The 23,303-nt window shown below is 43.2% G+C and overlaps 1 protein-coding gene across 9 annotated transcripts in view; it reads left to right on the forward strand.

Annotated features, from left to right (window-relative positions):
- Nucleotides 1–1,611: 1,611 nt before the first annotated feature.
- Nucleotides 1,612–23,303, forward strand: part of LOC126863943 (metabotropic glutamate receptor) — a 34,209-nt gene continuing 12,517 nt past the window's right edge. For 2 of the 9 annotated variants that reach the window (XM_050614712.1, XM_050614713.1), the window contains exons 1-4: nucleotides 15,743–16,136; nucleotides 16,219–17,338; nucleotides 17,802–18,610; nucleotides 23,191–23,303. In XM_050614712.1, coding sequence (XP_050470669.1) covers nucleotides 16,791–17,338; nucleotides 17,802–18,610; nucleotides 23,191–23,303 — 1,470 coding nt within the window. In that variant the 5' untranslated portion in view covers nucleotides 15,743–16,136; nucleotides 16,219–16,790. Of the gene's footprint in view, nucleotides 2,809–5,007; nucleotides 7,804–15,125; nucleotides 16,141–16,218; nucleotides 17,339–17,801; nucleotides 18,611–23,190 lie in introns of those variants that run through there. The other 7 variants (XM_050614706.1, XM_050614705.1, XM_050614707.1 and 4 more) reach the window with 7 other exon arrangements.

The raw sequence follows: 23,303 nt of genomic DNA on the forward strand, positions 1-23,303 counted from the left end.
TTACTAAAATTTTTCAATCCAACGTATCTAATCTTATCCCGATATTTTTCCACGAAAAACCTGCCATTTCATCTCTCTTAGAATATTCCACTGATTCTACGAGTGCTTTCTCTCTCTCTCTCTCTCTCTCTACGTGTCTAATAATAATTTCATTGCTAATTTCCGCATCGTTTAAGGAGATTGTTCGAATCCCGGGCGGACGTTGAAGGAGCTGGACCGGAATATCCGGCGAATTAGAGGAGCCGAGCTGGCCGTGCCAGACCGAGGATTTCATTTTAATTAATGCATCGTGCCGCCGTTGTCAAACTTTTTGACGTGCCATCGTGAAAGCTGCACCGCGTTTAAGGTATTATTTCCAACGCAGTTTATCCTGGCTACAGAATAAATCCTGCAGGCGACGCGACGCTTTTCTCGACATGTCACGTGTAAGGCGCTGTTTAAGCTATCGCGTGTGCAAACGGCCCGGAAGGCACCAACCAAGGACAGAATCGTATATAGCTTCTTTTGTGTTCATCCATCTTAGAAAAACCTGCAAACAAGATCGAGTGCCGTTCCGAGACAGATTAGAGCGTTTGTTGCTTTCATCGTTTCTGTGGGAAGTCATTCGCTGAAAACGTCATTGTTGCGGAAAAACGGACGATTATATTGAAAATTGTTGACAGGTTTTTTGATAATTCGATCGTAATTCCTCATAGTTGCGTCCAGATGTAACTAATGTTCCTTGATCGACGATGGCCATTTCGGTTCAACCATCGTACGATTCGATCCTCTCGACTTCCGACCGCGAGTGCACCCGAAGAGACGCTACTCGTCGTTCGATCGAGCACGCGAGAAAATTTACACCGAGCAATGTTTGTTACTGATGCACGAACTGAGAATTTCCGAAAGACCACTACTCCTTCTTCCTTCTGTGCCACGAAGAAACGCGTCGAGCGTAAAAATAACTCGGTGTAACCCTTTCGTGGCCCGATCGAGCTCCGTCTTAGAAATAAAATACACAACGTTTTATTCGTAGCTTTTTACGATCTTAAAAGCTAACGACTTTTTTTTTTTTAAATTTTCTATTGGCGCTGGGCGGCGCGGCGTCCAAAGACGTCTCGAGGACGTCTGTATTTTTGAGACAGTATACGCGATCGCGATCGATCCGGGCTGTTTGCTCGTTCCAGACGAGAATCCATCGTGTCTCGTGAATTACGCCGTGTTACTATAATTTGCAGGCGCACGTGACGCACTCGTCATCACCGATGCGATGATTGTTGTAATATTGTTACAGCGGCGAGTTAACACGGTGTTCAAACACGGCACGTCTGCTGTGATGAGTGTTCAATTTGCTGAATTAATTATTATCGGTAGTGCGGGGGCTTATGTGTACGACCAAGAGGTGTTTGCAAGGTGAACTCGCGTTTCTTTTCTTTCTTACGCATCGTGTCGCATCTTTGGTTCGACTTCTCCTGTAAGTCGATTTGAAAGGTTTACAATGGATTTGCGTTATTATCGAGGGAATTTACATAAAAGGATAAACTTATATTATTGTGTGTCGTAAAACGTGTTAACCGTTGAAAATTATTGTTAGAAAGGAATTTCATCTTAATACAATTTCATTTTTATTTTAGAAATCGCTGGAGTCAAATAAATGCAATTCGATATTAAATGCGAGGTAGAAAAGATGGTTGCTAATAACATCGCTACGACATCATTACCGAAAGATGATGTCAAAAGAAAACTCGCACAACGCAAAACGTTACCAAAAACGATGTAGCAATGTCCAAGAGTTAAATTTGACTTCGTAAACCTTGAAACATTGGAAACGAACGATTCTAATCTGTAAAACGACTTTAACATAGGAACGACGCCAATTTCTACGCAAATTACCTTTAATACGTTCCAAGTGACCACGACGGAAACGTTTGAAACTGCAAGCAACGTAACGTCACGCGGAAAATCGAAAAGTCACGGGAAATTCGGGGATGCGAGAAGGCGATGGAATATCGAGTTGGAAAAGGACGAAACGAAACGCATATATAGCAGCTCGATGGATCGTCGAATGGGGGAAAGAGGGGTGCACGGTGGTGGTGAGGGTAGTAGAGACAGAGAAGGGAAGAGAGAGAGCGCGCGCGCCAGTGAAAGAGGAAAAGCAGGCAGGAGATACGGGGCGAAAGCAGTGAGGGTAGTTCGGCCGGCCGGCCAGTCGTGCTGTGGCGGCAACCACGACGCGTAGTCGCTTCACGTTTACCCGTCATGTTGCCAAACAACCCCCTCGAGAACCCTTTTAACACCTCGATTACCGATTCGCGGAACGGATGAGATAAGAGGCGAACGAAAGATCGGTTTCAGACCGGGTTGATCGAATCTAGGGCACGACCACGATGTGTACGGATCGTTCGAATCTCGGATGCACCCTTCTGGACCAGTATCCTGACCTCCACGCCTAATATCAGCTGGTATAATTCGTCGTCGAGCGGTCGAGTTAGTGGGATCGTCCTGGTTTCGTTTGTTCGAGACGCGTCACCGCGTGGTTCGAGATAAAGTAAGGAATTCGTGCTTGATTTCTCGAGATTTGTGATCTTTCTGTCGGGGGTAAGCAAAAGTCGAGGGATTTTCGAATCGTTGATGGTGAATCGAGTCTCTGCTACACGTGCAAGGGGTGGTTCGCGAATCGATCTCGGGGTACAAGTGGTTCTGCTACTGCAAGTAGGGAACGTGTTCTCGCGTGAACAGATCGGCAGTAGCTGGTAGTTAATCACTGAACAGTTTCCCTCCGCCTGGTCGAGGAAAAGCCCTGGATATCTGAGGATCATCCGAAAGGTGGTAAGTAGCAAGGGATCCAAGCGTCGGATGAAAAAAGGCTTACAAGGTCCGTCAAGGACAAGATATTCGATCGTTGCCACTTTTCTCGCGGCTGCATGTCGCACCGAGGCCGATCCTTGCCACCCGCCTCGGATAACCTTGGTCTACCTAAATCTCTAAGTTAGACATAAACCATCGGACGCGCGCGATTAACGGGAACCTTTAGAATTCTCTCTCCTTCTACCTATCTCTCTTTCCGTCGCGCTGTTCTTTCATTTCCAAGGTATTAGGCGTGACTTTGTTCGACACGACTCGTAAGAAAACGGGCGATACCTAAGGATCCACGAAGAATCGCGAGGCTGATCGATCGACGATCGTGTCTTTGATTTTTCGATATAGATCGGTAATCGCTTCGGAGGCAATTCGAATAGGAAGAAGCAACGTTTGACCGTGCCGATCGAGCGAAGCGGCCATTGATCGAGGGATCGTCGAAGATTCAACCCCTTCCGGCTGATTTCCTTGGCATCTGAATTTGGCTACGATGCAGGGGTGGTAAACACGTCGTGCTCCTCTCACTGGGAAGGAATTATCGATTCGATACGCATCATATTTGCACGCGGCGGCGGTCCGGGGCTAATTATTTCCGAACAGAGAGGGAAACCGACGCGGCAGCGGTGGCGAACGTCGCGTCGGGCGTCGTTGCCGACTGCGTGTCGCCAGCGCTTTTTCCGCGCCGCGCAATGAATGAAATAGAGAGATCGTTATTTAGGTCAGCCGGCAATTTTCGTACCCGAGGCTTTTAAGCGTCCATCTAAAGAGTTTTCAGACGGGGCACGATAACGCTAACCCGCACTAAAAAACCCGTGAACAACCGCTATGGATTTCCTCTTCCTCTTTTCTTCTCTTTTTTTTCTCTCCTCTCTTTCGCTCGTTACACGTCTGACCGTTCCATGCTGGAATTCTACGAGACTCACCCCTCGGGTCGTAAGTTTAAACTTTTTCCTTTCGCCTGCGCTCGGCACAGAGATCCTTTGAGGGTAGGCGTGAGCGGTGATTGCTCCTCGAATCGAGCCACCGGAGTCGATTCTCTGAAGCTTTTTCCTAGACAGAAACGGAAAAGAGGGGCCCGGCAAGAAGATTCATGTTATTGGTCGGATAGATAATCTTTCTACTTTTCCACTTCGGGTTATGTTATGTATATTCTCAATGGAATTAACTCGAGAATTGTCGGGCCGGTCAAAACGATCAGCCTGGAACTCATTGGTGAGAATTTCGTAGATCTATCACCATACACCACGTATCGCCTACTTTTCTCAACCGTCATTTCGGGAAATTCACAACAATTTCGATAATATCACAATAACGAGTCAGTATTAGTATTTATATCGAAAAATAGGGATATCTCGGTGTATTACTCTTGCAGTACTATATTTGTTCATAATTCCTCTAACATTATATTAGGCAACTGCATCTTAATTAACAAACGTATTATACGACGTCTGCATAAGATTTGTCTGAATTTTGCCTACAAGAATTTCCGATTTTACTATTTCTGTAGCCTGTTGTGTTGCGAAATGTTATTTTCTTAAAATTCGCCAGTTTTATCATTCTACACGATGGAAGAATACAATTTTATTAGCGTAACAATTGCGTTAAATGTTTCTAAATAATCTTGATCTTTCCATGCTAGAAAAAGATCAGGAAACATAAATAACAAAGAGTTATCTCTCAAGCCTCGTTTAGATAAGCTATGTTATCTAAATTCAAGCAACTTAACGTCACTTAACTGGTATGAATCAGTTATTTACTTAATTTGAAATATCTTTTCAAGTGCAGTTAAGGTGTGTCCAAACTATTTTTCGACTTCAAAGAAACAATAACTGTTGCATAACATAATGTGAGCTTTTCTTTCATGTACCATCTTCTCGAATACCATTTTAAATACCCATCCCCATAGCCGAATTTGGAAAATTGCACGATTTCTAGATGAATCGAGGCACGAATGTTAGGTTTGGAGAATTCGACAGCCCGAAATCATTTCGTGTGCCGTGAAAATCAAATGTAAACTAACTTTGATAGTCGTTGCCACCTAAAATCATCGGTTAGTCGTGAAAAGAGCATTCGATGTGGTGATTACGTATACTTGGCGTCTAAACTAGCATCGGATGGCAAACGATCGTAAGTACCCCTCGACGATGAAACGCGGGCTTTTCGTTACAGTCTTTCATCGAATGTCGTGCTGATCGATCAGCCTTCTAACGAGCTCTTACCAAGGATAATAAGAAAAATTTACTGGGATTCGCCGATACGGATAATAACAACAACAATGATAATAATACTCGTAATAATGAAAGAAAAAGGAAGAAAAGAATGAAACTGCATGTCGAGTTTCGAGATCGAGAGGCAGGCAAGAAGAGACAAAGAAGGAGAGACAGTAAGAAAGACAGAGACCTTGTCCCGATGACGCAGAGACCGACTGATAAAATAGTAACAAGGCCGGCAATAAAGAGGATACTGGCGAAGAAAGGGAATCGTTTTCAGGAAGGCGAACAGGATGCTGTGATCGAGAAGGGGGAAAGAAGGAAGCTAAGAGGAACATCGAGAAGAGTGGAAAGTTTCCGGAACCGAAGGGAGATAAAGGGATAGGTCCTAGTGGTGGAGGCACAATTGGGAAGAGAAAAGTAATCTCGGCGCCCACAAAAGGGGGTGAAATAAGTATCCTCAGGCAGTAACGTCGGTAGAGAGATAGATAGATAGATAGATACATAGAGAGAGAGGGGGAGGAAGGAAAGGAAGAGGAGGGTGATATTGATTTGTTTTTATTGCTCGCAGACACGCGATAACCGTGGGGAAATGTGTGTCAGAAGGCGACGAGCGAACAAAATTTCTCGAGGGCGACCCTGAAAACGGAGGTATCGCTCGCTAGGAACTGGAGGTTGCTGAACGGAGAAACAATCCCGACGTTCCTACGAATGGCGAAACGGTGGAGAAACGGAGCTAGAGATACAGAGAGCTGGTAGACGAGCAGCACGTCGCTCGAGACGATTATTACGGAGGATAAGGTCACCACAAGTCGAAGACTCGATTGCACAAATAACGAGAGCGAAGCTGAGGGGCGGTAGGCGGTGCTATTGATTCGCTATCGTAAGGCAAACAGACCACAGACGCGACGAGAAGATCCGTCTCCTCGCGGATACAGCCTTTCCAGTTTCGTCCGCTAAACACCGTTACCACATTCGATGCTGGATTAATCGACATTCTAGCAATTGCTCGGATTCTAGACCACGTTACAGACAACCATCGCAATTCATGCACTGACTATCTTGGTACGTTCTGTAGCTCGATTACCGTACACCATCACGGCATCGTCGCTGGGCTTTAATATCGCGTCCGAGAAACGACGTTTCGCTCCCTCCTTTTTTTAACCGATGCCTGGGAAAGCCTGGCACCATCGGGGTCTCGAGATTGAAATAACCGCGACGAATCTTAACCGCGTTATACAGAATCCAGGCAGCGGATTCGATATCGATTCGCGAGTTACAGAGCGATTGGGGAATTGGATCGGCTAATCCGGAAACTTCGCTCCATCTAGCGTCGATCGAAAGTCTTTGGTCCGCTTTACGATAGAATCCCGTTGCTGTAGCGTCGCGAAAGCCTTCCAATTAGAAGTCGGTGCGATCATAGTTCTACCGTTTCCAGATCAGTTTCCTCACGCGCTTGTTATATCCGATCTGAACAGGCCACTATTCCTTCTCGTCGACGACTCAATCCACCAGGGATTAAGAAAACGTGAAATTAGCGGTAGAATCCATCTGCATTCTCTTCCGAGTCCGCTCGGTGAAATCATCTCCCGGCACACGCGTCCAACTTGTTCGTGTTCCAAAAATACGTGCACCAGAAGGCGTAGCGACATCCCTCAAGCCGAAAGAGCACCATCGAGCGGTTAAACGCTCGAATTAAATGGGATAACGAAATCCAAATACCACGAACGTACAAATAGGCGATGGGAGATAGAGTGACCAAAAGGGCGAAAGAGCGACTGTAATGAAGGAGACAGCGAGTGGAAACAAAGAAGAGGGTGGTCGTTCCGGTAACGGACTCTGAGCCGTCCAATGGACGAACGACGTCGAATCGCGTGGATGACAACGCGATTCATAAACGCGCGCGTACGAAGAGCCGAGGTTAAACGTTGGCGAAACAACATACTGGCGACGCGACATCGTAAACGGGGGTGAGTCTCTAAATGAACAGCAGCGGCGCCTTCGTCGACGAGTGGAAGGAACGAAAAGTCGAGGAGTAGCGGAGAGCTTCGGGTACTTCAAAGAAAAAAGGGGTGAGACAGAGGAAGACGAATGTGAAACAGAACGAGAAAAAGGACGCGGAATGGATAGAAAGAGAGGGAAAGAGTAGAGGCAGGTGGGGAGGGAGCGACAAGGAACGTGGCATGAATTAGAACTCATTTGGTAAAGTGTTGCGCGTGTAGCGAGTTTTGAAGAGGACGTTGTCGGGGGTGGTTCAACGTCGGTGGCCTAGAGAAGGAGGAGGTTGCTGTATTAAAGGCGGGAAGGGTTGCCGAGTGCAGAGAGCGAGGGTGGCGGAACTAAAAGCGAAAACGAGGATGAGGAGAAATAGTGAGTGTGATATGAGAAAAAGAGGAGGGTTGGGGTGGAGCTGAGAGGGGGATAGAGCGAGAGAAACAGAACGACAGGGGGAAGAGAGAAAAGGGAAGAGAGAAAAAGGTGAAGGTGCTGGACCGTATCGCGGAAACTCGAATCTTCCTGGCAAGTTGAAGGTACAAAAGAGGGAGAGGCAGAGTGAATCAGACGTAGCGACCGGGCAATACAGGAGAAGTAGAGAAAAAAGGTAGAGAAGAAATCAGAGGAAGAAAGAGGAACGGAGAAAAAGAGAGGTGTGGCGTGGAAAGGTTGGCGAAGAAACAGAGGAACAGCACTTTACCGGTTCTCGCTTCACGCTCAAAGAAAACGGGTCGACTTTTCGAGCTTGTACGACTACCGAGTAAGTAATACCCTTTAATCAACGACTGGGAGAGGAAGACCGGAAAGTTTATATTTGGAATCGGCTACCGTGGATCTGTACAGGGTGCGCGAAAAGTACGGCCGTCGAACTTGAGGGCCGGCTGCTTTACGAAGAAAATGATGCTTTTCGTCCGGAGAAACACGCAGTGAAACTCCATTTATCTGAACTCCACTTATTGGAACGAAATATCAGATACTGCTCGGTTAAACTAATTCCTGCTCATTGACTCCACTTATCTCAATGCAGAGTTCTACTATATAACAGAATTTTTATTATACAAACTTTATTTATTTCAACAAAATTTTAATTAGCGTCCGATTAAATAAACTCCAACTGATCGAAATCCACTTATCCAAAAGTGAACTCTTTCGAAAAATTGCAATCATGGGGAATCAGTGAAACTTCTATTATATGAATTCCAATTATACGAACTGTTTGAATCCCCTGACTATCTGAATCCCTCGATGGATTCAGATAAATGGAATTCTGCCGTAAATCGAACGTGTACATACGATTTCGAGCGGTCGAGTCGACACGAACTGCCATTTAACCCACCCTAGGCCGATCTCTAGCTAAAAGACAATCTTCAGAAACCGACATATCGATGTTCTTACGGTCTTGTTTACGTATTATTCACTTTTCACTCTATCTTACAGTCGTTAACCACTTTTCAATTTTACACAATTTTTAATTTCTCTGCTACACTTCTTCTGCGCGATCTTATACCTCCAACTGTTTTTATAACTGACTGATAACGATTACCGATAAAGAATTCCCTCAGATGACGCACACATGGTGCGTCACTAATTTCGAAGCTGTTAACGATCTAGTGGTTCAATAATCGCGAACCGAGCTCGAGCCAGACTTTATATGCAACAGACACCTGTCTGATGTTTATCGAGCAACGACTTGAAAGCGTTCTGCTTTACGCACACCAATTATTCACGGTACGTGAGCGAATTAGCTAATTTCTGGCGGCGAACGAGACGGGCTGTTCATTTAGTTTCTCGAGCAACAGATTTCTTTTATTTCCTCCGTTCGTTCGAATTAATTCATATTCTTTTCAACATATCGGAAGAAAACAGACAAACAATTTAACGATGGTTTAATAGAGTACGATCTCACAGAGATTTCAAACGTTAGGTATAGTATATTATTACACGTAACTAGAACAGTTTTGTCAGTGATTCTAATAGAGCTTGTTAGCTATTCGGTGCAGGCATTATGATTTCAGACGGTCTATCCAGGTCTACAGGATACAGAACCGGGAACAAGCCTCAAGAATATCAAATCACGGAAAACCCGATTTACTTTATGCAATATACAGATTCTCCGACGCTGAGAGGTAAAACCAGCGAGTCTAAGGAATATTTAATTCTGCGCATTTCAGCCATGAAAGCGGCTGCTAATCCTCAAACGATCTTTCGTCAGGAGCTCCATTGAAAATTCGATGCCGACTATTTCGCATGCCCTGCGCTTCGAATAGAAAATGCTACTTCCGTAGACGTTCTTCCGTCGACGCTCTACAGGGGTTAAACATAAAAGTTGTAAAATAAAGCGACGATGACGAGGCGGCAATCGTCCCTCTTATTAATTGTAACATTTTGTTGAATTTCAAAAAGTTATATCGAAATCTTTGTTACGCTATTACGACAACCGATAGTAGGTGATCGAAGATCTGTCTCAAACTGACGGAAACACATGAATTTTATTAAACGAATGGAGCAGTCGATGTAAGCAAGTAAAACGAAAGTACCTATGATTTCCGAAAGTATTTGAACACTTGATAGAAATTTTTTATGAATATAGGCATCATACCTGTTATATGAGTTATGCATTAGCAGTTTAATATCATACAACTGTTGCATGATTATATCGTTATTTATCGAAAATATATCTACACGTGATAAAAAATTAGTATGTAGCACGAATACAAGTTTTAATGATAGTAACAATTTCGAATCTTGTTCGATTTTTACGACATCCGATAAAGACGACATGTATCAAGAATCGTTGATATTTCAACGAGGGGCAGATCAGAGACACGCGTCTTGATCTCTGAAGAATTTGACCGACAAGCACGAGATTGTACGAAAGGGGATGTTTTTCCGTAAAAACGTTAAGAGAACTTTTCTAGAAGAAGTTTTCTAAAAGCTGGAGCGACGCTGAACCGAGAAAAAGCAATACGGTTGCGATAGCGTAGGAAATGCGAAATTATTTGTTCTTTGCCCCTTTCTCACTCGGTGAAATCGTTGCAATTGTGTTGTAGAGGGGCGTAAACGCCAGAATCGCCGGAAACAATGCTTTGCGAGACAACAATGCTTTCGCTTGCTCCCAACTATCTTCTGAAGGAAACTAATTCGACCAAGGAACAACGGAGAATAGTTAAAAAGGACGGACAGGATGATGCTACGCGATTATTGTAACGAACAGGGGTTCCCTCTTTTCAACTTACTAAGGGATTCCTCATTTAGAGAGAAGTAAAACTATTCTTCGACTCTGCAGGTCTGGATACCTGTAAATTCACGAGTAGTTCAACTTTGAAGCGCTTCTATAGGGATTATTATAATACGTTATGTATAGTAGTCTTGATATTTATCTCGTGTTTGAATTAATAATCACCTCGTTTCGAGTGGTTAAATAGCATATTTACAAAATTGGAAATAAACAGGTTTAGCATGAAATTTATCGCGTTTACCAAGTGTACTATTCTGATTACTGCCTTATCTACCATTCTGAAACATCCGGAAGAATGTCGAAGTGACAAATCCAATATTTCACCTTTCAATTCTTTCGATCAAATACAAAATTCCATCGCGAGCTTTTTACCTTAATTGACTTTATAAATCGTGTGCATTAAATTATCGATCTTTTCTAATCAACACTTCCGTCTAAGATTGTAATACCCATATCTAATCGCGCGATATCCAGAGATTTGAACTAATATGTTCTGGATATTAAATTACTCAGTGTCCAATGTGACATGAAAATTCGCTACTCCTCGCTTCGATCGAGCCAATTTGAAATTCCATCATAATCCACGATTTTTTCGTCTGGTTTCGCAAAACTTGTTGAACTCTGCCCCTTGTAGTTGCCGAGTATCCGTTCGCCACGATGCGACGCGACGCGATGCGACGCGATGTTCTATCGCATATATCGAGCCTGTGTATCCGGTTTTTGGACTAATAATTTTGCGGGTAACTTCCGGCCCGTGATTGCCCAGGAAACTACTAATGCGCGCACGTTCTACATACACACATATGTGAACATAAATGTATACACAGACGATAGCGGATCGAACGTTTCCGTAGTCGGCCTCGAAGATACACGCGAGCAATCGAGATTGCTTTTCGCGAGAAATCTTTTTCCCCACCTCTCTATCTGCGTCTCTCTTGCACAGCTTGGGAAAGAACATCTGGCGACCTATCTTTTCGTGATACAGACAACGAAGGAAATTGTTCGGAAATTCCTGGAAGGAAACTAAGAAAATAATGGACGTCGAATCGGAGGGTGAACTTGTACTTAACCCATTAAGGACCAAGTACACGAATGATACGTAAAAGTTGTGTAAACGTAACATTATTGGAAAACGTAAGTGAAGTAATTTATATATTGCTTCGTTAAACCACAGTACGTGTACCACAGTACGATAATCCAAATGATTACAATGATCTAAATAATTACAAATGTATAAAATATATAGTCGGAATATAATTTCAGACGACGTTAAAAAACAGAACTTGATAACCTGAATTGTGTAGGAAAAAGTTATATCGTAGAATGAACGCAACGCTGATCCTTAATAGGTTGAGGTTAAATACACGTTTCTTATATCTACTCTGCTATAATGTGTTCAAGAATGCGCAGCACATCGTTCGTTTTGTAAACACGGAAGATTCACTCGCAGTTACAAGTACTGGATTTTTATTTCGTTCTTTTTTCCAATAATTAAATTTTAGTCTTTCTAGTTCCTGAAAAACGAAAGGTGGAACATGGAACAGTTATTTCGAGCTATTTCGACAAATTTTTCACACGGTATCGCTCTAATCTATCCCGTGTCCCGACGAATCGCTTGAATCTCGGCACACCCCGAGATTTCTCCCACCCAAAATCGCGCTGTCTCGATCTGTTCGAAATTAGTTGGCAATTTAACCAAGGGATTCTACGCGAAAATACAGCTATTCTATGGTTCGCATACATCGGTCCGAATTACACCGGACCCTTTCTCAACGCACGTCAAAGTAATCTTTTGGCCGTAAAGAACTTTGAAGTCACTAAGTATCGCGACCGATTTACCAACGTTTTTAAAGAAAAATTCAAGTGGATACCGTACCACGTCAAATCAGACGCAATGCGTCGTGCGCAATGAACGTGCTGAAAACACACAAATTTCTCTGTTAGAGTACAACTTTGTTCATAGTTCCCCTAAACGAAAGGTTTTATCATTTATACCGTTTTTCTTCGTTTGTCCCGACCACTTCACGGACCTCTACAAGAGTGTAAACCGCACCGTTTTCCTTCTCTAAATAAAATTTGCGGCGAATTTTCGTCGAAGATTTCGTTATTAAGGAAGAAAGGGTTTTCGAGCTTTTGGAGAAGGGAGGGGGAAAGAAAATCGATGTATCCAAATTGAAAGGGCGGGATAGGCGCGAATATCGGAGGCAGCTGGAATCGTGAAAGCTTCGGGTAAATATCCCGAGTGGTTGCGAACTGCACCTACGCTTGGTCGATACTCTAAACGGGGAAAACGGGAAGATACTCCCTTTTTATTTAAAGCCAGCGAGACAGACGCAAACAGGAAAAAAGGAAGGTGGATGGATGGGTAGAGAATGAGGTGTATAGGTGGTGGAGGTTCCGTGCGAGGAGAAAGTACATCGAGCGAATCGGGATACGAAAACACGCGTGTGAATATTCAACCTCCGGAATATTCAACGGAGAGAAAAGAAAAAAGAGGAGAGAGGATGAGGGTTGAGGAAGTCCAGCCTCCCTTTCGACCGAGACACACACAGTTTGAAATTTCCAGCCGGTCTCCATGTGGAAGGGCCAAAGGTAGTCGGTGGAAAATGGTTGCTTCCTCTTTCGTTCCAGATATACTGAAATGGGGCGGGGCAGATGATTTTGTACGAAAGGGAACGATTTTGAGAATTGCGATAAAATGTCGTGTTGAAAGTATGGGTTCTATAATTTGTTATAAATGAAAATTATTTCAAATTTTCAAATTTCACTGTTTATCACGTCACTGGTAACGAGTTAAATAGCCTATTCTCAAACCTAGATTGCTTAAAAATTGTGCATAACTGAATTTGACGAATTACAACGCGAATAGCTCAGTTGGATTGAAATATCCTATTAACGTAAATAACCTTACTACGATGATTGAAAGTTCCATTGCCACAAAAGAAAAACGAGAAGAAGATGTCTCTCGCGCGAAGGTACAAAGAATCTTTCCCTGAAAGATTAATAAGAGTTTACCATTCGCGTAAGATAAAGGATGAGAGATAAATGGTCCGTTCTTCTAGCTCTCCTTGGGTTCTTCATAGATAAGAATGTCGCTCAGGTGGTTTAGAGTCTAGAGGGATCGTGTGTGTTAGTCGTACCCGTGACAGAAGTGGGCCGTGCGCGAGCGGTTAACAAAGAGCGTCGGTGGCTCGAAGAAATGGAGGATGGCACTTGCCGGAGAACTGGAAGCCTGTTTGCATAAAACTCCCATTTACTTCGTGAATTGCAGTGCGCGCGCATTCGCGACGTGACAAATTTTCGATATGCACACTTCTATTTGGACGTCCATCTCGTGGCTAAAAGTACAGCCCCGCTTCTCTCTGAACCCTGAAAATGCGCGGCTGCTGCGCCGCTACGCCGCTACACCGTGGCCGTTTCTCTCAAAACGACCCGAAAGCATCCGGATAAAGCGTGTCGTCGCTGCTTTCGATTCCTTATTTTCTTTTTTCTTCTTTCCTTTTCTCCTTTTTATCTTTGTTATTCGATCGATGAAACGCAAAGTTCGTTGAGCGTTGATTTTTCAAGGTATTAAATGGGATAGAGCGACGGGGCATTCTTTTGGTTCTGAATGTTTCGAGCGATAAAGAAAATTGAAGCTTGTTATTTCGACAGATTTGGAAGGTCCAGTGTTAAGTATACTGGCAGAGTTCGAACTGGAAGGAGTATCGCTTCTAAAATCGAAGAATAAAAACTGGATCGAGGTTACTTCGCGCGAACTGAAGTCCTCTACATACAATGTATTCGTCTGGAAAGTCGGCGCCACATGGCTTAGAGTGCAAGCGCTTATGATGCTTGTTCACCGTCGGTAGACCATCCAGCGACCTCGATGAAACTTGTACTTGAACTCTTCGATCTTACGCTTCCCTTATAACTTCTCGCTATTTTCCCGGGCTATACTACCAAAACATACACTATAACTACGAACAAGTTACATATACAATACGTTACTAACACTATTCTACACGATAAACGTTATCGATATTCCAATTACTGGATTACGTAATTATCGAAATGTCGAAAAAATGCCTTATTAGATACACACTAGAAAACAATGCAGTAGTATTATACATTTAATCCTGATCTGTGGATGGGTGGCCCAAAATTTCTAGCAGGTCGATTGATTTTCATTCCTTTAAATTAGTCACAAATAAATAAACATTCCTCGACAAACAACTGTAATATTAGTCAAACTTCTGAGAGTTTTACTTGGAGAACAAGATGGAGAGCCACGAGGAAGACAATACTGGCGAAAAAGTGGTAATTGGTAAATCGTGCGATTCGAACAAGACGAAGTGCGGGCAGCTGGGTCAGTGAGGTAAGGAGTAAAAAAAAGTGGTGGGAGGGCTTTCGAATTTAAAGCCGGGAGCACGGTCACGCTTGTTAGAGTTCCGTGAAATTAAGTCCGCTTAACGAGTACGTAGCCGGGGAAATTTAACGAGCCCGAGCCATGCAACGTCGACCCGGAGAATTTTCGCAGCCACTGCGATGGCTGCGAGCGACGCGCTCGCCGAGTCTCTCGCTACCCCTCTGTTTCCCGGTAAAAAAGTAAAAGTGAAATCGTCCTAAATAGCAGTCGGCTTGGTTGCGTTGGTCGTCAAGTTAAATCGGTCGAAACGGGACGCGAAAAGTGAGCGTGGGAGATGGAAAGCCGGCGGTTCTGCGGTGATGAAAAAGAAGAAAAAGAAAGACGACGAAAAAACAGGAGGAAAAAGTAGGAAAAAGGAAAGCGTGTCAGTCGTTGACACGTTCTTTCGCGATCACACGACTGGAACAAAGTTTAAGATAGTAAGGTTGGTAAATCTGTTTTGGAATTTTCCATCGGAGATAGAAGTTCGACACGATCCTATCTTTCTTGGCTCTGGCTCGACTTATTAATACTTTTATCGTCTCCCTGTCGCGATCAGAATTCACTGAAAGATTAAGAGAGGATTCGAGAATAAAGGAGCTGGAGATTTCTTCGAAAGTTGCCTTGCAAAAGTCCTTCGTCTTCCTTCGTCGACTTCGCTTCGGCGACGTTCCAGTTGTACGTGGGAAACTTGCCTTCGAAAACTTCGAATGCATCTGGTTTCTCCTCGAAATGAACAGAAAAATCAGTATGTGAACCTGTAACATTCGTGTCTTCCAAGGTCGTTTGTTCCTTCCCTCTAGCACGTCTTCTCGATGGGGGTACCATGTACTACGTAACGTTTCAATTAGTTCGTCCAGATCTGAATTCGAAACTTCCGGATATAAGCCGTCTTTTCACTTTCTGCTTTTTAAGAATTCACGTATATGATTAATATCGCAGGATCCGTTAAATCTTTTTCTGTCTAATAATCAAATCCACAATTATTTTCGTACTAGAACTACCAAGACAGTGAAAATTAATAATTCGTATTTTTTCATAAAAATTTTACAGTGTGCTTTTTTAGCAAAATAGGTATAGGTGGATAAAGACTTGCTTTTTTGCTACTTTGTATAAAAAATCACCTGTCTACTTATACAATACTTGCTTTCATTTTGATCCTTTCGACGATAATTTTATAAGTATTATAATTGTCGATACCGTTCGAAATCGTCTACCGTTAAAAGGAACAGTACTTTTACTTGAAAAAGAAGAGAAAAGTCGTATCTTACATCCGGAAGCTCTCATGGTCGTCGTTACACGTGTCCCCTAATGACCTAGGAAAGCAGAAAATGACTTGAACGACGGAGAATCGTCGAAATAGAGTCGTGATGCGTGTCGCGAAATTGACGAAGGAGCACTTTTCCGGGTCGTCTGATCGGAAAATAAAACACATTCGGCTGATGACTTCGGACGATCGATAAACTATGTATGTAGGTACTCCGGTGATCCTCTCCGCTTTCCTCCAAATCCTGACGCACTAATATCGAAATTGCTTACGCGAACTTCAGGCTGAAGGCGAGGAGGATAAACCAAGATTTGAGCCGGGCTTTTTCGGGACGGTGGCTCAGGAACAAAAGGTTGAAGATGCTCGAGGAAACGATGGATGAAATCATAGCTAGGATTACTCTTGATGAAACCGTATTAACGAAGGAACATACGAAAGCGATCAGACAACTTTGGATCCGTCTATTTCGTCACTACCAATCATTCCGTATCTAAGGATCGTCCAAGGACTGCCTTTAACGTGTAAATAGAAGATGTCCAAATGAAACCTGGTGACCACGGAAGGCCTAAAAAATCATCGACCTAAGATTTTTCTACAGTGCGCTTCAAGCACGGCAACCTAATCTCGTTAAGTTCCGAGCAACCGATAAATACATAGAATTTATAGAAACACCTTGACCATCCCAATTGAGGAATCGACTTTAAAGAAATATCCAATTAATCGTAAATCGGACAGAAAACATTCGTCAACGTCGTTCAGAAGAAGTTTCTCACGAGAACGCGGCATAAAATGCTTCGATCTTTGAGCAAACAGCAAGCTCCGCGCAACAAGTAGACAAAGTCCAAGCCGGCTAAAATGAGCCAGCCTTTCGTTCAGATGTTGATTCTGCTGCTATCACTGCACCAGCTATCGGTGTTGAGTCAATCGAAGGCGCACAGCGAGCGGGAAGCAGTGCTGATCCCTGGCGACATTGTTCTGGGAGGACTGTTTCCGGTGCACGAGAAGGGCGGCGCCTCTTGCGGGCCAAGCGTCTACAATCGAGGCGTGCAACGACTCGAGGCGATGCTGTTTGCCGTGGATCAGATCAACAAAGACAAGAAGATACTTCCAGGCATCACGCTGGGCGTACACATTCTTGACACCTGTGGCAGAGACACGTACGCGCTCAACCAGAGTCTGCATTTTGTTCGAGCATCTCTATCTAATTTGGACATCAGCGTGCTTGAGTGTGCGGACAAATCCGTGCCCAGGGTGAAGAAGACGGCCAGTGCTGGGCCGATCTTCGGCGTTATCGGAGGTTCCTATAGCTCCGTGTCGTTACAAGTGGCAAATTTGCTGAGGTTGTTTCACATTCCACAGATCTCGCCTGCTTCTACCGCTAAGGCGCTTAGCGATAAGACCAGGTAACTTTGAACTTTCTCTTTTGCAAATTCTGCTAATCGTACCAAGCAAAATTGTTTCATTCTTTCTATAAGATTTTCTTAGTCGAAAATTTAACCTTTACGTTGCATAATTAATTTTTCTTACGAACGAATTACTTTATAGTAGATACATTGTAACAATAATTTTTAGTAAAGAGTGGATCCTTTTCCATTTTCGATAAATTTACCTATTCGAGTTTGCATACTCGTAGTCCATCTGTCTAGGAATTCGAAATTTTAGAGTAATTTTACGGTTATAAAACATAAGACGCAGTATACATATGTATATCCTCCAAAAGAACACGACTCACATCTGCAAGGTTTCCTCAAGGGACTCAGGCTTATACCAAGACTATATATAATATTATATATCCATCGATATGCATATTTTATGATAATTGTTCCAGAAATAACGAAGAAAATCCACGTTTAATCTCTCCATTAGGTTCGACTATTTCGCGAGGACGGTGCCTCCGGACACATTCCAATCGATCGCATTGGTGGACGTGGTGAAAAGTGCAAATTGGTCCTATGTCTCGACCGTCTACTCCGAGGGTAGCTACGGAGAATACGGGATCGAGGTGTTCACCAGGGAAGCGACAGAACGTAACGTGTGCATCGCGGTAGCGGCGAAAGTGCCTAGCGCCGCGGACGATCGTGTATTCGACGATATCATCCAGAGACTGAGTAAAAAACCGAATGCCAGAGCTGTAATTCTGTTTACCCGCGCAGAGGACGCTAGAGGAATCCTCGAAGCGGCCAGAAGATCCAACATGACAGCATCCAGTCAACCGTTTCAGTGGCTGGCTAGCGATGGCTGGGGTCGTCAAATCAAACTCGTAGAGGGTCTCGAAGAAGAAGCTGAAGGCGCTATCACGGTGGAGCTTCAGTCGGAGAACATTCCAGGCTTCGACGAGTACATGGCCTCCTTAACTCCGGACTCGAACCGTCGAAACCCTTGGTTCAGCGAGTACTGGGAGGAAGTGTTCGGTTGCGTTCTCAAAAAGAATATCAGGCTCGTAGGAAATCAAAATAGCACCATGTGCTCGTTGAAGCTTAGACTGACCTCGGAAACCGGATATGAGCAAGAGTCGAAGGTTCAATTCGTCGTGGATGCCGTGTACGCTTTCGCGTTGGCACTGCACAATCTTCAGAGGGACGTGTGCACGAAAACCAGCGGTTTATGCGCCGCGATGGCCAACTACGACCGAGCCCTATTCTATAGAAACTACCTGCTGAACGTGTCCTTTACAGGTGAGTTTCGAATTACACACTCTCATGCACAAGAGTTACAGCGAACCCAAACGGCCTCCAAAGGCGGAATTCGATATTTTGCACGGCCTTCTGTCACTGCCTCGGGCTTTTCAATGCGCTAGAACATATTGCTATATTTGAGAATCGTGCATGTATTATACATATATTACGCCTGCATCCCTCATCCTCTTTGGTTCAACGGTTCACCTCTGATTCCGTATTCCGGTATTCGCGTATTAAATTTTTCCCCTTGCAACAAGGCGAGCAATAAACGCGCGATTCGCGCCAGGCTTTATAACGCGAAACCGATAATATCGACGACCCCGGTGAACAATAAACGCGGCAGAACGAATATATTCACAGCGGCGTGGTTCTGCGGGCCGATATGAAATTTTTCCGACCTTGACGGTTCTTGGCAGCCTGCTTTGAGAACGATGGATAATTCGCGGATAATCGGAGCATTTTGCGCTTGATTGAGTTTTATCGGTTACTTTCCCGGGAAGATAGCGGCATTTGCTTGCGCGACAGCGAAGGTTTTATGGTTGCCAGTATTCCGTCAATCCGATCACGATCTTTGCTTTCTCTATTATATGAACTGACATAAACATAACAAAAACAGTCTTGGATTTAATCCTTCGGATAACAATGACCGAATCATTTTACTCATATACATCGATGTTCATAAGTATCAGGATATCTGCTATTACCATACAAATAATTAATCTAGATTATCAAGGAAATTGTTAATCTATCGAAAATTTATTGCAACCGTTTGCAAGAGTTACAAAAGTGCGTTGGTCCGCATAGTTTTCGGAACTGAATTGCATAGTATTGTTGCGAACAGAGTGATAAAATGTATTAGCGCTCAAAGATTTAACGAAATCAGTGATCCATATATCTTACACTATTCTTGTATCAAATCATCCTCTAACCGCACGAAGGCTTGCAAGGATCGTGGAATGGACCAGACTGAATTATTCCAGGCATTTCTCCAGAGACCAATGCATTCCTAGATCGAACACGGAAAGCCCGAACGCGCCGTGCCGTTCATTCTGGCCTCGTACCTCGATTCAGATTTCCTGACATGGGTATGGGCGAAACGAATTTTTGGCGTGGCCGGTGGAAACGCGAACTAGAGAACGAAGGTTGCGGTGATTTTAGCTGCTTCGTACTTGAAATTGATACGAGCGTCGCGATGCCTTGCTCAACGAGGCGGGCGAGGGACTTTTCAATTCCAGACAAAGTACGGATCGTGTCAAATTTTTATCCTAAGAGCACACTGTGATAGAGACAGAGGAATGAAAAAAAAAATGGCGAAAACGAAAATAGAAAGGGAGTTGATAAGTCGTTCGGAGTCAACGAATATAAATGAGTACATGATCAAATAATTAACGTTAACTGTACATAGTGATACTGATAAATGTATTTGCCGATAACTGTAAACATTTACCGATGATTTATTATTTTAAAATTTAAACTTACATTCTAGAAGCAAATTCTATTAACACGCATGGATGCTCGTACGGTGAACTGCGATGATTTAAAACGCGCTTTTACAATACATAAAACTTTATTTTATTTCACTGTTATTATTTCTCCTGTTTCCTTTCCAAAATTCATCGGTAAAAGCCAGAATATTGTATTTATTTCAGTTCTGATTAACTGCACTTTCGATTTAACGGACTGTCACTTTAAAGTCAAAAACAGGGACGAAGATTAGAACAGACGAATCACATCGTGATTTCGTAATTTTTCGCTAGTGTGCGGCCGTGACGCTTGGGTGACAGGCGTACGAGGAAAGCGGCAGACAAGTACAGAGATAGAACAGAGAGGGTTTGATAATACGGAAATGAGGAGAAGAGAGAAAAAGACAGACTGGAAAAAAAGTGGAGGGAGGTAGTATCACAAGGGGATCGTGCTGTATCGATCCTAAATGTGCAGTCCAAGGCCATTGTTTTTTCCCCGTTTATCAAACCAATGCGTGACGAAGGTTTATGTTAAAGATGCATCGGCCTCAAAGAACAAAGTAGGTAATGCGGGAGCTCTCGCGTCTCGACATTCCCTTTTGCGATCTCCCTCGTGTTCAACCCCGTTTCTGCTATAGATTTACGTTCTCCAACCTTTTTTCTATCTTTTTTATTTTCCTCTTTTTTCTCTCGTACGATCGGACGCGGTGATCGTTCGCGATGAAGTACACGTGCATCACGGTGAGTTCGAACGATATCTCGAGTCAAATCTGTTGGTGGTGCGGCCGGGGCCAACGTTATCGATTCGTTCGGTGGACGTGTGCACGTCGAGGGCGATTTCTACGAAATGACCAGGAAATAATGGCCCGGTTTCGGTGACTTTGCACGTTTTAGATCGATCCGCGCGCGGCGAGCTCTCTCGCCACGGGCGACCGGATGAATCGGAGATTACAACCCGTACCACAAAATGGATCGGAAGAAATTGTATTTTTGTCTCTTGTATTTTCCCTTCTTTCTTTTTTTCTATTTTTTTCTTTTTTTTTTTTTAATGCGCATGTAAATGAATCTATAACATGTTTTAGAGACTCTCTAACGAGACCGTGAATGCTCGTTCATTTTTAGAGTGAACGATGGGATGCCATAGCGTGTCGATTTTACGATTCGATGCGTATCAGTCGTGACTTTGTTGTACGTGCATGGCTGATTTTTAATTGCGTGGCAGTAATTGAGTCAGGAATATAGACTGGTCACCAAGGAGAAATATTATTCCAGTTGTTAGATGGCAAAGCTGTATGCGGTTGAGTTATGGGCCGAAGAAACAAACGTGTGGTACGTGGGGCACACGCCATAGTCTGACCTAATCTGATACACGCTGATATTACAATTTGCCTCGTGCAGCTAATGAAGGAATGCATTAGGCGTTTCCGCGGCTGATCACCGTTTGCTACCTTTGCTCTACGTAATAAAATTGCGAATTGACTGCTTTGAGCGTTAAAAGCTACCGCAATCTTTAATTTCCGTACAACTTGCAGAATTAGCAAAATCTTTATCATGCTTGACGTTTCGCGTTATTTCCCTTGAAACGACTCCTTGCCTGCATCGAGGAAAGAAAAACGCGCGAGCCGCTTACAATTAGAATAAGACCAGAGGAAGATCAGATAATCTCGATTTCAAACGTTTCTCGTTAATCAAGAATGATTCTTCCAAAATTATAAGCTTCCCATAGCTTTCACGAACGAAAGTGTTTACGTGCGTACTATCTATAATCATCGTGAGTTAATATAATAAAAAAAATATCAGGCAAAAGATGCCAATCAGTTCCAACATTAATTTACATCGAATAAAAAGGTTTTCCCGCTGTTAATAAAAAACGGGAGTCGTTGGAAAGTTTTCGCATTCCTCGCTCTTTATGTCGTGTTAAAAACGCAAAGGGAAATATATGTATAATTTTAGTTTCCATCGAGTTATCTGGTAGAAACGAAGGTTGGAGGCAAGCACAATCATGTGTCAATTATGCGAAGCGGAAGTGCGATAATTAAAAGTCGCATTGCCGTGATCGTGTCTGCCTGGATATATTAAAACTGAAACGAACATGCAATATGCAAATGAAATCCGCTGTGCAAATCTACCGAAACCATTTTTCGTGAAACTAAATGTAGCGTATGGATCGCGATATGAGAAAAAACATAAGAAAATGTACCGGAAACTGGGATTCCTGATAAAACGTTTTGTAATGTACAGGCAACAGAGGAAAATCTCTCCTTCCTGAACGGGGCATTAATCCTGTTCTTAAAACCACCGAACATCGCGTAGAAGAAACAGCTACGTTCCGCGGAACGGCTCGACGAATAGATAAAAATTTATAAACGTAACTGTAATCTCTGATCATCGAATTAAGACAAAACGTATTAGGACAAACGTACAAAAATTTCATTTCTTGAACATCCACTTCTTTACAAGTGTCTTTATACCATAGATTTTCACAGAAAGCAGCTGATTTTGTTTTAAAAACGGCGATACACACGTGTCTTTTGACTATCTGTTTATATTTCCTTCCATTCAAATGATTTTTCAACGACTAAAAATGGTGGCAGACTGATAGTATCAGATCTAAGGATAAAGAGATGAAAAAGAATTTTAAGTAGTTTTACATTTACATCTATTTTAAATTCATATAACATAATTGGCCAGAAGCAGACTTGGTTGTGTTCCATATCTAATTATTAAGATCTACGCTGACTTCTAGGCTCGGACAGAGGCCAATTGTTTTATAGATACAGAACAGAGTTCTTGGAAAATGATTTTATCGAGAGACATTAAACTTCGCTCACACTTCGTAATTGTACTAAAAGGAGAAAGATTAAGAATTATGAATAATTCTAAATGTACGACTAGGAACTATGATTATAGGCTGCAGTAGAGCGAGAATCGGTGTTTAGATGCATCTATACACGCTCTCGAACTTAACGCCGATTTACGGGAGCACGAAATTGATTAAATTGCTGTTATCGCTTTGCCCCTACATTCTCTGTATTTTACTGTTCGAAATCGTATCTTTTCTCAGCTTCCGCGTTCTGGAAATACAAAAACGAACTCACGAGTATGATGTTTCAGACACTGCTGGCAGCGAGGTAAAGTTCGACGAGCATGGGGACGGGCTGGCGCGGTACGAAATCCTCAACTTTCGGAAATCGGCAACTAACGGGACTAATGGATATCACTATCGG

The sequence above is a fragment of the Bombus huntii genome, chromosome 3 (assembly GCF_024542735.1).
Source record: "Bombus huntii isolate Logan2020A chromosome 3, iyBomHunt1.1, whole genome shotgun sequence".
In the NCBI taxonomy this organism is placed as follows: Eukaryota; Metazoa; Arthropoda; class Insecta; order Hymenoptera; family Apidae; genus Bombus; species Bombus huntii.